Source organism: Telmatherina bonti, assembly GCF_933228915.1.
Source record: "Telmatherina bonti genome assembly, chromosome: 7".
NCBI classification, from domain to species: Eukaryota; Metazoa; Chordata; class Actinopteri; order Atheriniformes; family Telmatherinidae; genus Telmatherina; species Telmatherina bonti.
Genome location: NC_136625.1, coordinates 3,959,149 through 3,979,148, shown reverse-complemented (window position 1 = coordinate 3,979,148; position 20,000 = coordinate 3,959,149). Strand labels below are relative to the sequence as shown.

Here is a 20,000-nt window from a genome sequence, read left to right as displayed (position 1 = left end):
GAGACTGGATCAGGTTCCGTTGGTCTGGGACTGGATCAGGTTCTGTTGGTCTGGGACTGGATCAGGTTCTGATGGTCTAAGACTGGATCAGGTTCAGTTTGTCTGGGACTGGATCAGGTTCTGTTGGTCTGGGACTGGATCAGGTTCCGATGGTCAGGAACTGGATCAGGTTTCCGATGGTCAGGGACTGGATCAGGTTCTGATGGTCTGGGACTGGATCAGGTTCTGTTGGTCTAAGATTGGATCAGGTTTTGATGGTCAGGGACTGGATCAGGTTCTGATGGTCTGGGACTGGATCAGGTTCTGTTGGTCTAAGATTGGATCAGGTTTTGATGGTCTGGGACTGGATCAGGTTCTGATGGTCTGGGACTGGATCAGGTTCTGTTGATCTGGAACTGGATCAGGTTCTGATGGTCTGGATCAGGTTCCGATGGTCTGGGACTGGATCAGGTTCCATTGGTCTGGGACTGGATCAGGTTCTGATGGTCTGGGACTGGATCAGGTTCTGTTGGTCTGGGATTGGATCAGGATCCGATGGTCTAGGACTGGATCAGGTTCTGTTGGTCTGGGACTGGATCAGGTTCCGATGGTCTAAGACTGGATCAGGTTCTGTTGGTCTGGGATTGGATCAGGATCCGATGGTCTGGGACTGGATCAGGTTCTGTTGGTCTGGGACTGGATCAGGTTCCATTGGTCTGGGACTGGATCAGGTTCTGTTGGTCTGGGACTGGATCAGGTTCCGATGGTCTGGGACTGGATCAGGTTCCATTGGTCTGGGACTGGATCAGGTTCCGATGGTCTGGGACTGGATCAGGTTCCGTTGGTCTGGGACTGGATCAGGTTCTGTTGGTCTGGGACTGGATCAGGTTCTGATGGTCTAAGACTGGATCAGGTTCTGATGGTCTAAGACTGGATCAGGTTCTGATGGTCTTAGACTGGATCAGGTTCTGATGGTCTAAGACTGGATCAGGTTGTGATGGTCTGGGACTGGATCAGGTTCTGATTGTCTGGGACTGGATCAGGTTCCGATGGCCTGGGACTGGATCAGGTTCTGTTGGTCTGGGACTGGATCAGGTTCTGATGGTCTGGGACTGGATCAGGTTCTGATAGTCTGGGACTGGATCAGGTTCTGTTGGTCTAAGACTGGATCAGGTTCCGATGGTCTGGGACTGGATCAGGTTCCGTTGGTCTAAGACTGGATCAGGTTCCGTTGGTCTGGGACTGGATCAGGTTCTGATGGTCTGGGACTGGATCAGGTTCTGTTGGTCTAAGACTGGATCAGGTTCCGTTGGTCTGGGACTGGATCAGGTTCTGATGGTCTGGGACTGGATCAGGTTCTGTTGGTCTGGGACTGGATCAGGTTCGGTTGGTCTGGGACTGGATCAGGTTCCGTTGGTCTAAGACTGGATCAGGTTCTGATGGTCTGGGACTGGATCAGGTTCTGTTGGTCTGGGAATGGATCAGGTTCCGATGGTCTGGGACTGGATCAGGTTTTGATGGTCTGGGACTGGATCAGGTTCCGTTGGTCAGGGACTGGATCAGGTTCCGTTGGTCTGGGACTGGATCAGGTTCCGATGGTCTGGGACTGGATCAGGTTCCGATGGTCAGGGACTGGATCAGGTTCCGTTGGTCTGGGACTTGATCAGGTTCCGATGGTCTGGGACTGGATCAGGTTCTGTTGGTCTAAGACTGGATCAGGTTCCGATGGTCTAAGACTGGATCAGGTTCCGTTGGTCTAAGACTGGATCAGGTTCCGATGGTCTAAGACTTGATCAGGTTTTGATGGTCTGAGACTGGATCAGGTTCCGTTGGTCTGGGACAGGATCAGGTTCCGTTGGTCTAAGACTGGATCAGGTTCCGTTGGTCTGGGACTGGATCAGGTTCCGTTGGTCAGGGACTGGATCAGGTTCCGATGGTCTGGGACTGGATCAGGTTCCGTTGGTCTGGGGCTGGATCAGGTTCTGACGGTCTGGGACTGGATCAGGCTCCGTTGGTCTGGGACTGGATCAGGTTCCGTTGGTCTGGGACTGGATCAGGTTCCGATGGTCTGGGACTGGATCAGGTTCCGTTGGTTTAAGACTGGAACAGGTTCCGTTGGTCTAAGACTGGATCTGGTTCCGTTGGTCTGGGTCTGGATCAGGCTCCATTGGTCTAAGACTGGATCAGGTTCCATTGGTCTGGGACTGGATCAGGTTCCGTTGGTCTAAGACTGGATCAGGTTCCGTTGGTCTGGGACTGGATCAGGTTCTTTTGGTCTAAGACTTGATCAGGTTTTGATGGTCTGGGACTAGATCAGGTTCTGATGGTCTGGGACTGGATCAGGTTCCGATGGTCTGGGACTGGATCAGGTTCCGATGGTCTGGGACTGGATCAGGTTCCGATGGTCAGGGACTGGATCAGGTTCCGTTGGTCTGGGACTGGATCAGGTTCCGATGGTCTAAAACTGGATCAGGTTCTGTTGGTCTAAGACTGGATCAGGTTCCGATGGTCTGGGACTGGATCAGGTTCCGATGGTCTGGGACTGGATCAGGTTCCGATGGTCAGGGACTGGATCAGGTTCCGTTGGTCTGGGACTGGATCAGGTTCCGATGGTCTAAAACTGGATCAGGTTCTGTTGGTCTAAGACTGGATCAGGTTCCGATGGTCTGGGACTGGATCAGGTTCCGTTGGTCTAAAACTGGATCAGGTTCCGTTGGTCTGGGACTGGATCAGGTTCTGATGGTCTGGGACTGGATCAGGTTCTGTTGGTCTAAGACTGGATCAGGTTCCGTTGGTCTGGGATTGGATCAGGTTCCGATGGTCTGGGACTGGATCAGGTTCTGTTGGTCTGGGACTGGATCAGGTTCGGTTGGTCTGGGACTGGATCAGGTTCCGTTGGTCTAAGACTGGATCAGGTTCTGATGGTCTGGGACTGGATCAGGTTCCGTTGGTCTAAGACTGGATCAGGTTCCGATGGTCTAAGATTTGATCAGGTTTTGATGGTCTGGGACTGGATCAGGTTCCATTGGTCTGGGACTGGATCAGGTTCTGTTGGTCTGGGACTGGATCTGGTTCCGTTGGTCTGGGACTGGATCAGGTTCCGTTGGTCTGGGACTGGATCAGGTTCTGTTGGTCTGGGAATGGATCAGGTTCCGATGGTCTGGGACTGGATCAGGTTTTGATGGTCTGGGACTGGATCAGGTTCCGTTGGTCTGGGACTGGATCAGGTTCCGATGGTCTGGGACTGGATCAGGGTCCGATGGTCAGGGACTGGATCAGGTTCCGTTGGTCTGGGACTTGATCAGGTTCCGATGGTCTGGGACTGGATCAGGTTCTGTTGGTCTAAGACTGCATCAGGTTCCGATGGTCTAAGACTGGATCAGGTTCCGTTGGTCTAAGACTGGATCAGGTTCCGATGGTCTAAGACTTGATCAGGTTTTGATGGTCTGAGACTGGATCAGGTTCCGTTGGTCTGGGACTAGATCAGGTTCCGTTGGTCTAAGACTGGATCAGGTTCCGTTGGTCTGGGACTGGATCAGGTTCCGTTGGTCAGGGACTGGATCAGGTTCCGATGGTCTGGGACTGGATCAGGTTCCGTTGGTCTGGGGCTGGATCAGGTTCTGACGGTCTGGGACTGGATCAGGCTCCGTTGGTCTGGGACTGGATCAGGTTCTGTTGGTCTGGGACTGGATCAGGTTCCGATGGTCTGGGACTGGATCAGGTTCCGTTGGTTTAAGACTGGAACAGGTTCCGTTGGTCTAAGACTGGATCTGGTTCCGTTGGTCTGGGTCTGGATCAGGCTCCATTGGTCTAAGACTGGATCAGGTTCCGTTGGTCTGGGACTGGATCAGGTTCCGTTGGTCTAAGACTGGATCAGGTTCCGTTGGTCTGGGACTGGATCAGGTTCCGTTGGTCTGGGAATGGATCAGGTTCCGATGGTCTGGGACTGGATCAGGTTCCGTTGGTCTAAAACTGGATCAGGTTCCGTTGGTCTGGGACTGGATCAGGTTCCGATGGTCTGGGACTGGATCAGGTTCTGTTGGTCTGGGACTGGATCAGGTTCCGATGGTCTGGGACTGGATCAGGTTCTGTTGGTCTGGGACTGGATCAGGTTCCGTTGGTCAGGTACTGGATCAGGTTCCGTTGGTCTGGGACTGGATCAGGTTCCGATGGTCTAAAACTGGATCAGGTTCTGTTGGTCTAAGACTGGATCAGGTTCCGATGGTCTGGGACTGGATCAGGTTCTGTTGGTCTAAGACTGGATCAGGTTCCGATGGTCTAAGACTTGATCAGGTTTTGATGGTCTGGGACTGGATCAGGTTCTGATGGTCTGGGACTGGATCAGGTTCCGATGGTCTGGGACTGGATCAGGTTCCGATGGTCTGGGACTGGATCAGGTTCCGATGGTCTGGGACTGGATCAGGTTCCGATGGTCTGGGACTGGATCAGGTTTTGATGGTCTGGGACTGGATCAGGTTCTGATGGTCTAAGACTTGATCAGGTTTTGATGGTCTGGGACTGGATCAGGTTCCGATGGTCTGGGACTGGATCAGGTTCCGATGGTCAGGGACTGGATCAGGTTCCGTTGGTCTGGGACTGGATCAGGTTCCGATGGTCTAAAACTGGATCAGGTTCTGTTGGTCTAAGACTGGATCAGGTTCCGATGGTCTGGGACTGGATCAGGTTCTGTTGGTCTAAGACTGGATCAGGTTCCGATGGTCTAAGACTTGATCAGGTTTTGATGGTCTTGGACTGGATCAGGTTCTGATGGTCTGGGACTGGATCAGGTTCCGTTGGTCTGGGACTGGATCAGGTTCCGTTGGTCTAAGACTGCATCAGGTTCCGATGGTCTGGGACTGGATCAGGTTCTGTTGGTCTAAGACTGGATCAGGTTCCGATGGTCTAAGACTTGATCAGGTTTTGATGGTCTGTGACTGGATCAGGTTCCGTTGGTCTGGGACTGGATCAGGTTCCGTTGGTCAGGGACTGGATCAGGTTCCTTTGGTCTGGGACTGGATCAGGTTCCGATGGTCTGGGACTGGATCAGGTTCTGTTGGTCTAAGACTGGATCAGGTTCCGATGGTCTGGGACTGGATCAGGTTCCGTTGGTCTGGGACTGGATCAGGTACCGATGGTCTAAGACTGGATCGGGTTTTGATGGCCTGGGACTGGATCAGGTTCCGTTGGTCTAAGACTGGATCAGGTTCTGATGATCTGGAACTGGATCAGGTTCTGTTGGTCTGGGACTGGATCAGGTTCCGTTGGTCTAAGACTGGATCAGGTTTTGATGGTCTGGGACTGGATCAGGTTCCGTTGGTTTAAGACTGGATAAGGTTCCGATGGTCTGGGACTGGATCAGGTTCCGTTGGTCTGGGACTGGATCAGGTTCCGATGGTCAGGGACTGGATCAGGTTCCGTTGGTCTGGGACTGGATCAGGTTCCGATGGTCCAAAACTGGATCAGGTTCTGTTGGTCTAAGACTGGATCAGGTTCCGATGGTCTGGGACTGGATCAGGTTCTGTTGGTCTAAGACTGGATCAGGTTCCAATGGTCTAAGACTGGATCAGGTTTTGATGGTGTGGGACTGTATCAGGTTCTGATGGTCTGGGACTGGATCAGGTTCCGTTGGTCTGGGACTGGATCAGGTTCCGTTGGTCTAAGACTGCATCAGGTTCCGATGGTCTGGGACTGGGTCAGGTTCTGTTGGTCTAAGACTGGATCAGGTTCCGATGGTCTAAGACTTGATCAGGTTTTGATGGTCTGGGACTGATCAGGTTCTGATGGTCTGGGACTGGATCAGGTTCCGTTGGTCTGGGACTGGATCAGGTTCCGTTGGTCTGGGACTGGATCAGGTTCCGTTGGTCTAAGACTGGATCAGGTTCATTTGGTCTGGGACTGGATCAGGTTCCGTTGGTCAGGGACTGGATCAGGTTCCTTTGGTCTGGGACTGGATCAGGTTCCGATGGTCTGGGACTGGATCAGGTTCTGTTGGTCTAAGACTGGATCAGGTTCCGATGGTCTGGGACTGGATCAGGTTCCGTTGGTCTGGGACTGGATCAGGTACCGATGGTCTAAGACTGGATCGGGTTTTGATGGCCTGGGACTGGATCAGGTTCCGTTGGTCTAAGACTGGATCAGGTTCCGATGATCTGGAACTGGATCAGGTTCTGTTGGTCTGGGACTGGATCAGGTTCCATTGGTCTAAGACTGGATCAGGTTTTGATGGTCTGGGACTGGATCAGGTTCCGTTGGTTTAAGACTGGATCAGGTTCCGATGGTCTGGGACTGGATCAGGTTCCGTTGGTCTCGGACTGGATCAGTTTCCGATGGTCTGAGACTAGATCAGGTTCCGATGGTCTGGGACTGGATCAGGTTCCGATGGTCTGGGACTGGATCAGGTTCCGTTGGTCTGGGACTGGATCAGGTTCCGATGGTCTGGGACTGGATCAGGTTCCAATGGTCTGGGACTGGATCAGGTTCCGTTGGTCTGGGACTGGATCAGGTACCGATGGTCTAAGACTGGATCGGGTTTTGATGGCCTGGGACTGGATCAGGTTCCGTTGGTCTAAGACTGGATCAGGTTCTGATGACCTGGAACTGGATCAGGTTCTGTTGGTCTGGGACTGGATCAGGTTCCGATGGTCTGGGACTGGATCAGGTTCCGATGGTCTGGGACTGGATCAGGTTCCGTTGGTCTGGGACTGGATCAGGTTCCGATGGTCTGGGACTGGATCAGGTTCCGTTGGTCTAAGACTGGATCAGGTTTTGATGGTCTGGGACTGGATCAGGTTCCGATGGTCTAAGACTGGATCAGGTTCTGTTGGTCTGGGACTGGATCAGGTTCTGATGGTCTGGGACTGGATCAGGTTCCGATGATTTGGGACTGGATCAGGTTCCGTTGGTCTGCGACTGGATCAGGTTCCGTTGGTCTAAGACTGGATCAGGTTCCGATGGTCTAAGACTAGATCAGGTTTTGATGGTGTGGGACTGGATCAGGTTCTGATGGTCTGGGACTGGATCAGGTTCCGATGGTCTAAGACTGGATCAGGTTCCGTTGGTCTGGTACTGGATCAGGTTCCGATGGTCTAAGACTGGATCAGGTTTTGATGGTCTGGGACTGGATCAGGTTCTGATGGTCTGGGACTGGATCAGGTTCCGATGGTCTAAGACTGGATCAGGTTCCGTTGGTCTGGGACTGGATCAGGTTCCGTTGGTCTGGGACTGGATCAGGTTCTGATGGTCTGGGACTGGATCAGGTTCCGATGGTCTAAGACTGGATCAGGTTCCGTTGGTCTGGGACTGGATCAGGTTCCGTTGGTCTGGGACTGGATCAGGTTCCGTTGGTCTAAGACTGGATCAGGTTTTGATGGTCTGGGACTGGATCAGGTTCCGATGGTCTGTGACTGGATCAGGTTCCGATAGTCTGGGACTGGATCAGGTTCCGATGGTCTGGGACTGGATCAGGTTCCGTTGGTCTAAGACTGGATCAGGTTTTGATGGTCTGAGACTGGATCAGGTTCCGATGGTCTGTGACTGGATCTGGTTCCGATGGTCTAAGACTGGATCAGGTTCCGATGGTCTAAGACTGGATCAGGTTCTGTTGGTCTGGGACTGGATCAGGTTCTGATGGTCTGGGACTGGATCAGGTTCCAATGATCTGGGACTGGATCAGGTTCCGTTGGTCTGGGACTGGATCAGGTTCCGTTGGTCTGGGACTGGATCAGGTTCTGATGGTCTGGGACTGGATCAGGTTCTGTTGGTCTGGGACTGGATCAGGTTCCGTTGGTCTAAGACTGGATCAGGTTCCGATGGTCTAAGACTGGATCAGGTTTTGATGGTCTGGGACTGGATCAGGTTCTGATGGTCTGGGACTGGATCAGGTTCCGATGGTCTAAGACTGGATCAGGTTCCGTTGGTCTGGGACTGGATCAGGTTCCGATGGTCTGGGACTGGATCAGGTTCTGATGGTCTGGGACTGGATCAGGTTCCGATGGTCTGGGACTGGATCAGGTTCCGATGGTTTAAGACTGGATCAGGTTCTGATGGTCTGGGACTGGATCAGGTTCCGATGATATGGGACTGGATCAGGTTCTGATGGTCTGGGACTGCATCAGGTTCCGATGGTCTAAGACTGGCTCAGGTTGTGATGGTCTGGGACTGGATCAGGTTCTGATGGTCTGGGACTGGATCAGGTTCCGATGGTCTGGGACTGGATCAGGTTCCGATGGTCTAAGACTGGATCAGGTTCCGTTGGTCTAAGACTGGATCAGGTTCCGATTATCTGGGACTGGATCAGGTTCCGTTGGTCTGGGACTGGATCAGGTTCCGATGGTCTAAGACTGGATCAGGTTTTGATGGTCTGGGACTGGATCAGGTTCTGATGGTCTGGGACTGGATCAGGTTCCGATGGTCTAAGACTGGATCAGGTTCCGTTGGTCTAAGACTGGATCAGGTTCCGATGGTCTAAGACTGGATCAGGTTTTGATGGTCTGGGACTGGATCAGGTTCCGATGGTCTGTGACTGGATCAGGTTCCGATGGTCTGGGACTGGATCAGGTTCTGATGGTCTAAGACTGGATCAGGTTTTGATGGTCTGGGACTGGATCAGGTTCCGTTGGTCTAAGACTGGATCAGGTTCTGATGGTCTGGGACTGGATCAGGATTTGATGGTCTGGGACTGGATCAGGTTCTGATGGTCTGGGACTGGATCAGGTTCTGATGGTCTCGGACTGGATCAGGTTCTGATGGTCTGGGACTGGATCCGGTTCCGTTGGTCTGGGACTGGATCAGGTTCCGTTGGTCTGGGACTGGATCAGGTTCCGGTGGTCTGGGACTGGATCAGGTTCCGATGGTCTGGGACTGGATCAGGTTCTGTTGGTCTGGGACTGGATCAGGTTCCGTTGGTCTGGGACTGGATCAGGTTCCGATGGTCTAAGACTGGATCAGGTTTTGATGGTCTGGGACTGGATCAGGTTCCGTTGGTCTAAGACTGGATTAGGTTCCGATGGTCTGGGACTGGATCAGGTTCTGTTGGTCTGGGACTGGATCAGGTTCCGTTGGTCTAAGACTGGATCAGGTTTTGATGGTCTGGGACTGGATCAGGTTCCGTTGGTCTGGGACTGGATCAGGTTCCGATGGTCTAAGACTGGATCAGGTTTTGATGGTCTGGGACTGGATCAGGTTCCGTTGGTCTAAGACTGGATCAGGTTCCAATGGTCTGGGACTGGATCAGGTTCTGTTGGTCTGTGACTGGATCAGGTTCCGTTGGTCTAAGACTGGATCAGGTTTTGATGATCTAAGACTGGATCAGGTTCCGTTGGTCTAAGACTGGATCAGGTTCTGATGGTCTGGGACTGGATCAGGTTCCGTTGGTCTGGGACTGGATCAGGTTCCGATGGTCTGGGACTGGATCAGGTTCCGTTGGTCTGGGACTGGATCAGGTTCCGATGGTCTAAGACTGGATCAGGTTCTGATGGTCTGGGACTGGATCAGGTTCTGATGGTCTAAGACTGGATCAGGTTCCGATGGTCTAAGACTGGATCAGGTTCTGATGGTCTGGGACTGGATCAGGTTCCGTTGGTCTAAGACTGGATCAGGTTTTGATGGTCTGGGACTTGATCAGGTTTTGATGGTCTGGGACTGGATCAGGTTCCGTTGGCGTAAGACTGGATCAGGTTCTGATGGTCTGGGACTGGATCAGGTTCCGTTGGTCTGGGACTGGATCAGGTTCCGATGGTCTAAGACTGGATCAGGTTTTGATGGTCTGGGACTGGATCAGGTTTTGATGGTCTGGGACTGGATCAGGTTCCGTTGGTCTGGGACTGGATCAGGTTCCGATGGTCTAAGACTGGATCAGGTTTTGATGGTCTGGGACTGGATCAGGTTTTGATGGTCTGGGACTGGATCAGGTTCCGTTGGTCTACGACTGGATCAGGTTCCGATGGTCTAAGACTGGATCAGGTTTTGATGGTCTGGGACTGGATCAGGTTCCGTTGGTCTAAGACTGGATCAGGTTCCGATGGTCTGGGACTGGATCAGGTTCCGTTGGTTTGGGACTGGATCAGGTTCCGATGGTCTAAGACTGGATCAGGTTTTGATGGTCTGGGACTGGATCAGGCTCCGTTGGTCAAAGACTGGATCAGGTTCCGATGGTCTGGGACTGGATCAGGTTCCGCTGGTCTAAGACTGGATCAGGTTTTGATGGTCTGGTACTGGATCAGGCTCCGTTGGTCTAAGACTGGATCAGGTTCTGTTGGTCTGGGACTGGATCAGGTTCCGTTGGTCTAAGACTGGATCAGGTTTTGATGGTCTGGTACTGGATCAGGTTCCGTTGGTCTAAGACTGGATCAGGTTCTAATGGTCTGGGACTGGATCAGCTTCCGTTGGTCTGGGACTGGATCAGGTTTCGATGGTCTGGGACTGGATCAGGTTCCGCTGGTCTAAGACTGGATCAGGTTCCGATGGTCTAAGACTGGATCAGGTTCTGATGGTCTGGGACTGGATCAGGTTCTGATGGTCTAAGACTGGATCAGGTTCCGATGGTCTAAGACTGGATCAGGTTCTGATGGTCTGGGACTGGATCAGGTTCCGATGGTCTGGGACTGGATCAGGTTCTGTTGGTCTGGGACTGGATCAGGTTCCGTTGGTCTGGGACTGGATCAGGTTCCGATGGTCTAAGACTGGATCAGGTTTTGATGGTCTGGGACTGGATCAGGTTCCGTTGGTCTAAGACTGGATTAGGTTCCGATGGTCTGGGACTGGATCAGGTTCTGTTGGTCTGGGACTGGATCAGGTTCCGTTGGTCTAAGACTGGATCAGGTTTTGATGGTCTGGGACTGGATCAGGTTCCGTTGGTCTGGGACTGGATCAGGTTCCGATGGTCTAAGACTGGATCAGGTTTTGATGGTCTGGGACTGGATCAGGTTCCGTTGGTCTAAGACTGGATCAGGTTCCAATGGTCTGGGACTGGATCAGGTTCTGTTGGTCTGGGACTGGATCAGGTTCCGTTGGTCTAAGACTGGATCAGGTTTTGATGGTCTAAGACTGGATCAGGTTCCGTTGGTCTAAGACTGGATCAGGTTCTGATGGTCTGGGACTGGATCAGGTTCCGTTGGTCTGGGACTGGATCAGGTTCCGATGGTCTGGGACTGGATCAGGTTCCGTTGGTCTGGGACTGGATCAGGTTCCGATGGTCTAAGACTGGATCAGGTTCTGATGGTCTGGGACTGGATCAGGTTCTGATGGTCTAAGACTGGATCAGGTTCCGATGGTCTAAGACTGGATCAGGTTCTGATGGTCTGGGACTGGATCAGGTTCCGTTGGTCTAAGACTGGATCAGGTTTTGATGGTCTGGGACTTGATCAGGTTTTGATGGTCTGGGACTGGATCAGGTTCCGTTGGCGTAAGACTGGATCAGGTTCTGATGGTCTGGGACTGGATCAGGTTCCGTTGGTCTGGGACTGGATCAGGTTCCGATGGTCTAAGACTGGATCAGGTTTTGATGGTCTGGGACTGGATCAGGTTTTGATGGTCTGGGACTGGATCAGGTTCCGTTGGTCTGGGACTGGATCAGGTTCCGATGGTCTAAGACTGGATCAGGTTTTGATGGTCTGGGACTGGATCAGGTTTTGATGGTCTGGGACTGGATCATGTTCCGTTGGTCTACGACTGGATCAGGTTCCGATGGTCTAAGACTGGATCAGGTTTTGATGGTCTGGGACTGGATCAGGTTCCGTTGGTCTAAGACTGGATCAGGTTCCGATGGTCTGGGACTGGATCAGGTTTTGATGGTCTGGGACTGGATCAGGTTCCGTTGGTTTGGGACTGGATCAGGTTCCGATGGTCTAAGACTGGATCAGGTTTTGATGGTCTGGGACTGGATCAGGCTCCGTTGGTCTAAGACTGGATCAGGTTCCGATGGTCTGGGACTGGATCAGGTTCCGCTGGTCTAAGACTGGATCAGGTTTTGATGGTCTGGTACTGGATCAGGCTCCGTTGGTCTAAGACTGGATCAGGTTCTGTTGGTCTGGGACTGGATCAGGTTCCGTTGGTCTAAGACTGGATCAGGTTTTGATGGTCTGGTACTGGATCAGGTTCCGTTGGTCTAAGACTGGATCAGGTTCTAATGGTCTGGGACTGGATCAGCTTCCGTTGGTCTGGGACTGGATCAGGTTTCGATGGTCTGGGACTGGATCAGGTTCCGCTGGTCTAAGACTGGATCAGGTTCCGATGGTCTAAGACTGGATCAGGTTCTGATGGTCTGGGACTGGATCAGGTTCTGATGGTCTGGGACTGGATCAGGTTCCGATGGTCTAAGACTGGATCAGGTTCTGATGGTCTGGGACTGGATCAGGTTCCGTTGCTCTAAGACTGGATTAGGTTCTGATGTTCTGGGACTGGATCAGGTTTTGATGGTCTGGGACTGGATCAGGTTCTGATGGTCTGGGACTGGATCAGGTTCCGTTGCTCTAAGACTGGGTCAGGTTCTGATGGTCTAAGACTGGATCAGGTTCTGATGGTCTGGGACTGGATCAGGTTTTGATGGTCTGGGACTGGATCAGGTTCTGATGGTCTAAGACTGGATCAGGTTCTGATGGTCTGGGACTGGATCAGGTTCTGATGGTCTGGGACTGGATCAGGTTCTGATGGTCTGGGACTGGATCAGGTTCTGATGGTCTAAGACTGGATCAGGTTCTGATGGTCTGGGACTGGATCAGGTTCTGATGGTCTGGGACTGGATCAGGTTCCGATGGTCTAAGACTGGATCAGGTTTTGATGGTCTGGGACTGGATCAGGTTTTGATGGTCTGGGACTGGATCAGGTTCCGTTGGTCTACGACTGGATCAGGTTCCGATGGTCTCAGACTGGATCAGGTTTTGATGGTCTGGGACTGGATCAGGTTCCGTTGGTCTAAGACTGGATCAGGTTCCGATGGTCTGGGACTGGATCAGGTTTTGATGGTCTGGGACTGGATCAGGTTCCGTTGGTTTGGGACTGGATCAGGTTCCGATGGTCTAAGACTGGATCAGGTTTTGATGGTCTGGGACTGGATCAGGCTCCGTTGGTCTAAGACTGGATCAGGTTCCGATGGTCTGGGACTGGATCAGGTTCCGCTGGTCTAAGACTGGATCAGGTTTTGATGGTCTGGTACTGGATCAGGCTCCGTTGGTCTAAGACTGGATCAGGTTCTGTTGGTCTGGGACTGGATCAGGTTCCGTTGGTCTAAGACTGGATCAGGTTTTGATGGTCTGGTACTGGATCAGGTTCCGTTGGTCTAAGACTGGATCAGGTTCTAATGGTCTGGGACTGGATCAGCTTCCGTTGGTCTGGGACTGGATCAGGTTTCGATGGTCTGGGACTGGATCAGGTTCCGCTGGTCTAAGACTGGATCAGGTTCCGATGGTCTAAGACTGGATCAGGTTCTGATGGTCTGGGACTGGATCAGGTTCTGATGGTCTAAGACTGGATCAGGTTCCGATGGTCTAAGACTGGATCAGGTTCTGATGGTCTGGGACTGGATCAGGTTCCGTTGCTCTAAGACTGGATTAGGTTCTGATGTTCTGGGACTGGATCAGGTTTTGATGGTCTGGGACTGGATCAGGTTCTGATGGTCTGGGACTGGATCAGGTTCCGTTGCTCTAAGACTGGGTCAGGTTCTGATGGTCTAAGACTGGATCAGGTTCTGATGGTCTGGGACTGGATCAGGTTTTGATGGTCTGGGACTGGATCAGGTTCTGATGGTCTAAGACTGGATCAGGTTCTGATGGTCTGGGACTGGATCAGGTTCTGATGGTCTGGGACTGGATCAGGTTCTGATGGTCTGGGACTGGATCAGGTTTTGATGGTCTGGGACTGGATCAGGTTCTGATGGTCTGGGACTGGATCAGGTTTTGATGGTCTGGGACTGATCAGGTTGTGATGGTCTGGGACTGGATCAGGTTTTGATGGTCTGGGACTGATCAGGTTTTGATGGTCTGGGACTGGATCAGGTTCCGTTGCTCTAAGACTGGATCAGGTTTTTATGGTCTGGGACTGGATCAGCTTCTGATGGTCTGGGACTGGATCAGGTTCTGATGGTCTGGGACTGGATCAGCTTCTGATGGTCTGGGACTGGATCAGGTTCTGATGGTCTGGGACTGGATCAGGTTCTGATGGTCTGGGACTGGATCAGGTTTTGATGGTCTGGGACTTGATCAGGTTCTGATGGTCTGGGACTGGATCAGGTTCTGATGGTCTGGGACTGGATCAGGTTCTGTTGGTCTGGGACTGGATCAGGTTATGTTGGTCAGGGACTGGATCAGGTTATGATTGTCTGGAACTGGATCAGGTTCTGATGGTCTGGGACTGGATCAGGTTCTGATGGTCTGGGACTGGATCAGGTTCCGATGGTCTGGGACTGGATCAGGTTCTGATTGTCTGGAACTGGATCAGGTTCTGATGGTCTGGGACTGGATCAGGTTTTGATGGTCTGAGACTGGATCAGGTTCTGATGGTCTGGGACTGGATCAGGTTCCGATGCTCTAAGACTGGATCAGGTTCCGATGCTCTAAGACTGGATCAGGTTTTGATAGTCTGGTACTGGATCAGGTTCTGATGGTCTGGGACTGGATCAGGTTGTGATGGTCTGAGACTGGATCAGGTTCCGATGGTCTAAGACTGGATCAGGTTCTGATGGTCTGGGACTGGATCAGGTTCTGATGGTCTAAGACTGGATCAGGTTCCGATGGTCTAAGACTGGATCAGGTTCTGATGGTCTGGGACTGGATCAGATTCCGTTCTCTAAGACTGGATTAGGTTCTGATGTTCTGGGACTGGATCAGGTTTTGATGGTCTGGGACTGGATCAGGTTCTGATGGTCTGGGACTGGATCAGGTTCCGTTGCTCTAAGACTGGGTCAGGTTCTGATGGTCTAAGACTGGATCAGGTTCTGATGGTCTGGGACTGGATCAGGTTTTGATGGTCTGGGACTGGATCAGGTTCTGATGGTCTAAGACTGGATCAGGTTCTGATGGTCTGGGACTGGATCAGGTTCTGATGGTCTGGGACTGGATCAGGTTCTGATGGTCTGGGACTGGATCAGGTTTTGATGGTCTGGGACTGGATCAGGTTTTGATGGTCTGGGACTGGATCAGGTTCTGATGGTCTGGGACTGGATCAGGTTTTGATGGTCTGGGACTGGATCAGCTTCTGATGGTCTGGGACTGGATCAGGTTCTGATGGTCTGGGACTGGATCAGGTTCTGATGGTCTGGGACTGGATCAGGTTCTGATGGTCTGGGACTGGATCAGGTTATGTTGGTCAGGGACTGGATCAGGTTATGATTGTCTGGAACTGGATCAGGTTCTGATGGTCTGGGACTGGATCAGGTTCTGATGGTCTGGGACTGGATCAGGTTCCGATGGTCTGGGACTGGATCAGGTTCTGATTGTCTGGAACTGGATCAGGTTCTGATGGTCTGGGACTGGATCAGGTTCTGATGGTCTGGGACTGGATCAGGTTCCGTTGCTCTAAGACTGGGTCAGGTTCTGATGGTCTAAGACTGGATCAGGTTCTGATGGTCTGGGACTGGATCAGGTTTTGATGGTCTGGGACTGGATCAGGTTCTGATGGTCTAAGACTGGATCAGGTTCTGATGGTCTGGGACTGGATCAGGTTCTGATGGTCTGGGACTGGATCAGGTTCTGATGGTCTGGGACTGGATCAGGTTCTGATGGTCTAAGACTGGATCAGGTTCTGATGGTCTGGGACTGGATCAGGTTCTGATGGTCTGGGACTGGATCAGGTTCCGATGGTCTAAGACTGGATCAGGTTTTGATGGTCTGGGACTGGATCAGGTTTTGATGGTCTGGGACTGGATCAGGTTCCGTTGGTCTACGACTGGATCAGGTTCCGATGGTCTCAGACTGGATCAGGTTTTGATGGTCTGGGACTGGATCAGGTTCCGTTGGTCTAAGACTGGATCAGGTTCCGATGGTCTGGGACTGGTTCAGGTTTTGATGGTCTGGGACTGGATCAGGTTCCGTTGGTTTGGGACTGGATCAGGTTCCGATGGTCTAAGACTGGATCAGGTTTTGATGGTCTGGGACTGGATCAGGCTCCGTTGGTCTAAGACTGGATCAGGTTCCGATGGTCTGGGACTGGATCAGGTTCCGCTGGTCTAAGACTGGATCAGGTTTTGATGGTCTGGTACTGGATCAGGCTCCGTTGGTCTAAGACTGGATCAGGTTCTGTTGGTCTGGGACTGGATCAGGTTCCGTTGGTCTAAGACTGGATCAGGTTTTGATGGTCTGGTACTGGATCAGGTTCCGTTGGTCTAAGACTGGATCAGGTTCTAATGGTCTGGGACTGGATCAGCTTCCGTTGGTCTGGGACTGGATCAGGTTTCGATGGTCTGGGACTGGATCAGGTTCCGCTGGTCTAAGACTGGATCAGGTTCCGATGGTCTAAGACTGGATCAGGTTCTGATGGTCTGGGACTGGATCAGGTTCTGATGGTCTAAGACTGGATCAGGTTCCGATGGTCTAAGACTGGATCAGGTTCTGATGGTCTGGGACTGGATCAGGTTCCGTTGCTCTAAGACTGGATTAGGTTCTGATGTTCTGGGACTGGATCAGGTTTTGATGGTCTGGGACTGGATCAGGTTCTGATGGTCTGGGACTGGATCAGGTTCCGTTGCTCTAAGACTGGGTCAGGTTCTGATGGTCTAAGACTGGATCAGGTTCTGATGGTCTGGGACTGGATCAGGTTTTGATGGTCTGGGACTGGATCAGGTTCTGATGGTCTAAGACTGGATCAGGTTCTGATGGTCTGGGACTGGATCAGGTTCTGATGGTCTGGGACTGGATCAGGTTCTGATGGTCTGGGACTGGATCAGGTTTTGATGGTCTGGGACTGGATCAGGTTCTGATGGTCTGGGACTGGATCAGGTTTTGATGGTCTGGGACTGATCAGGTTGTGATGGTCTGGGACTGGATCAGGTTTTGATGGTCTGGGACTGATCAGGTTTTGATGGTCTGGGACTGGATCAGGTTCCGTTGCTCTAAGACTGGATTAGGTTCTGATGTTCTGGGACTGATCAGGTTGTGATGGTCTGGGACTGGATCAGGTTTTGATGGTCTGGGACTGGATCAGGTTTTGATGGTCTGGGACTGGATCAGCTTCTGATGGTCTGGGACTGGATCAGCTTCTGATGGTCTGGGACTGGATCAGGTTCTGATGGTCTGGGACTGGATCAGCTTCTGATGGTCTGGGACTGGATCAGGTTCTGATGGTCTGGGACTGGATCAGGTTCTGATGGTCTGGGACTGGATCAGGTTTTGATGGTCTGGGACTTGATCAGGTTCTGATGGTCTGGGACTGGATCAGGTTCTGATGGTCTGGGACTGGATCAGGTTCTGTTGGTCTGGGACTGGATCAGGTTATGTTGGTCAGGGACTGGATCAGGTTATGATTGTCTGGAACTGGATCAGGTTCTGATGGTCTGGGACTGGATCAGGTTCTGATGGTCTGGGACTGGATCAGGTTCCGATGGTCTGGGACTGGATCAGGTTCTGATTGTCTGGAACTGGATCAGGTTCTGATGGTCTGGGACTGGATCAGGTTTTGATGGTCTGAGACTGGATCAGGTTCTGATGGTCTGGGACTGGATCAGGTTCCGATGCTCTAAGACTGGATCAGGTTCCGATGCTCTAAGACTGGATCAGGTTTTGATAGTCTGGTACTGGATCAGGTTCTGATGGTCTGGGACTGGATCAGGTTGTGATGGTCTGGGACTGGATCAGGTTCCGATGGTCTAAGACTGGATCAGGTTCTGATGGTCTGGGACTGGATCAGGTTCCGATGGTCTAAGACTGGATCAGGTTCTGATGGTCTGGGACTGGATCAGGTTCTGATGGTCTAAGACTGGATCAGGTTCCGATGGTCTAAGACTGGATCAGGTTCTGATGGTCTGGGACTGGATCAGGTTCCGTTGCTCTAAGACTGGATTAGGTTCTGATGTTCTGGGACTGGATCAGGTTTTGATGGTCTAAGACTGGATCAGGTTCTGATGGTCTGGGACTGGATCAGGTTCTGATGGTCTGGGACTGGATCAGGTTCCGTTGCTCTAAGACTGGGTCAGGTTCTGATGGTCTAAGACTGGATCAGGTTCTGATGGTCTGGGACTGGATCAGGTTTTGATGGTCTGGGACTGGATCAGGTTCTGATGGTCTAAGACTGGATCAGGTTCTGATGGTCTGGGACTGGATCAGGTTCTGATGGTCTGGGACTGGATCAGGTTCTGATGGTCTGGGACTGGATCAGGTTTTGATGGTCTGGGACTGGATCAGGTTTTGATGGTCTGGGACTGGATCAGGTTCTGATGGTCTGGGACTGGATCAGGTTTTGATGGTCTGGGACTGGATCAGCTTCTGATGGTCTGGGACTGGATCAGGTTCTGATGGTCTGGGACTGGATCAGGTTCTGATGGTCTGGGACTGGATCAGGTTCTGATGGTCTGGGACTGGATCAGGTTCTGATGGTCTGGGACTGGATCAGGTTATGTTGGTCAGGGACTGGATCAGGTTATGATTGTCTGGAACTGGATCAGGTTCTGATGGTCTGGGACTGGATCAGGTTCTGATGGTCTGGGACTGGATCAGGTTCCGATGGTCTGGGACTGGATCAGGTTCTGATTGTCTGGAACTGGATCAGGTTCTGATGGTCTGGGACTGGATCAGGTTCTGATGGTCTGGGACTGGATCAGGTTTTGATGGTCTGAGACTGGATCAGGTTCTGATGGTCTGGGACTGGATCAGGTTTTGATAGTCTGGTACTGGATCAGGTTCTGATGGTCTGGGACTGGATCAGGTTGTGATGGTCTGGGACTGGATCAGGTTCTGTTGGTCTGGGACTGGATCAGGTTGTGATGGTCTGGGACTGGATCAGGTTCTGTTGGTCAGGGGCTGGATCAGGTTCCGATGGTCTGGGACTGGATCAGGTTCTGTTGGTCAGGGGCTGGATCAGGTTCCGATGGTCTGGGACTGGATCAGGTTCTGATGGTCTGGGACTGGATCAGGTTCTGATTGTCTGGGACTAGATCAGGTTCTGTTGGTCTGGGACTGGATCAGGTTCTGTTGGTCAGGGACTGGATCAGGTTTTGATGGTCTGGGACTGGATCAGGTTCTGATGGTCTGGGACTGGATCAGGTTCTGATGGTCTGGGACTGGATCAGGTTCTGATGGTATGGTACTGGATCAGGTTCTGATTGTCTGGGACTAGATCAGGTTCTGTTGGTCAGGGACTGGATCAGGTTCTGATGGTCTGGGACTGGATCAGGTTCTGATGGTCTAAGACTGGATCAGGTTCTGATGGTCTGGGACTGGATCAGGTTTTGATGGTCTGGGACTGGATCAGGTTCTGATGGTCTGGGACTGGATCAGGTTCTGATGGTCTGGGACTGGATCAGGTTCTGATGGTCTGGTACTGGATCAGGTTCTGATGGTCTGGAACTGGATCAGGTTCTGTTGGTCAGGGACTGGATCAGGTTCTGATGGTCTGGGACTGGATCAGGTTCTGATGGTCTGGGACTGGACTGGGTTCTGGAGGCAGAACATTTCTAATCTGTCTGCAGAGAGATTAAAGGTCAGCGTGTGTCTCTGACCTGCCAAAGAAGGCGACCTTCATGTGTCTCCTCAGCAGGACGTCTCTGATGGTGGACAGCTTGGTGGCGCAGCTCTGCATCTCCAGACTCTGGTCCTCCACGGCCACCTGACCCAGGTCATCGCTGCGCCACACCTCTGACATCACAGGAAACAAAACAACAACAAACAGCTTTGTGCGTGTGTGTGTGTGTGTGTGTGTGTGTGTGTGTGTGTGTGTGTGTGTGTGTGTGTGTGTGTGTGTGTGTGTGTGTGTGTGTGTGTGTGTGGTTCTGACCATCCACAAAGGCAGAGCCGTCTTTCACAAAGTCCAGAAGCTGATCAAAGATGGAGGTGATTGATCGCTTTGCTACGACAAAGCGACGCAGAGGAGATGGGTCCTCA

At 52.2% G+C, this 20,000-nt stretch overlaps 1 protein-coding gene across 1 annotated transcript in view; it reads right to left on the bottom strand.

The window, feature by feature from the left end:
• Positions 1-20,000, bottom strand: part of LOC306758898 (mitofusin-1-like) — a gene marked incomplete at both ends in the record, with an annotated part of 51,050 nt that overhangs the window by 31,042 nt on the left and 8 nt on the right. The window contains 2 exons of the mRNA XM_079244323.1: positions 19,619-19,754; positions 19,894-20,000. The exon at positions 19,894-20,000 is cut by the window's right edge and continues 8 nt beyond it. Coding sequence (XP_079100449.1) covers positions 19,619-19,754; positions 19,894-20,000 — 243 coding nt within the window. The remainder of the gene's footprint in view (positions 1-19,618; positions 19,755-19,893) is intronic.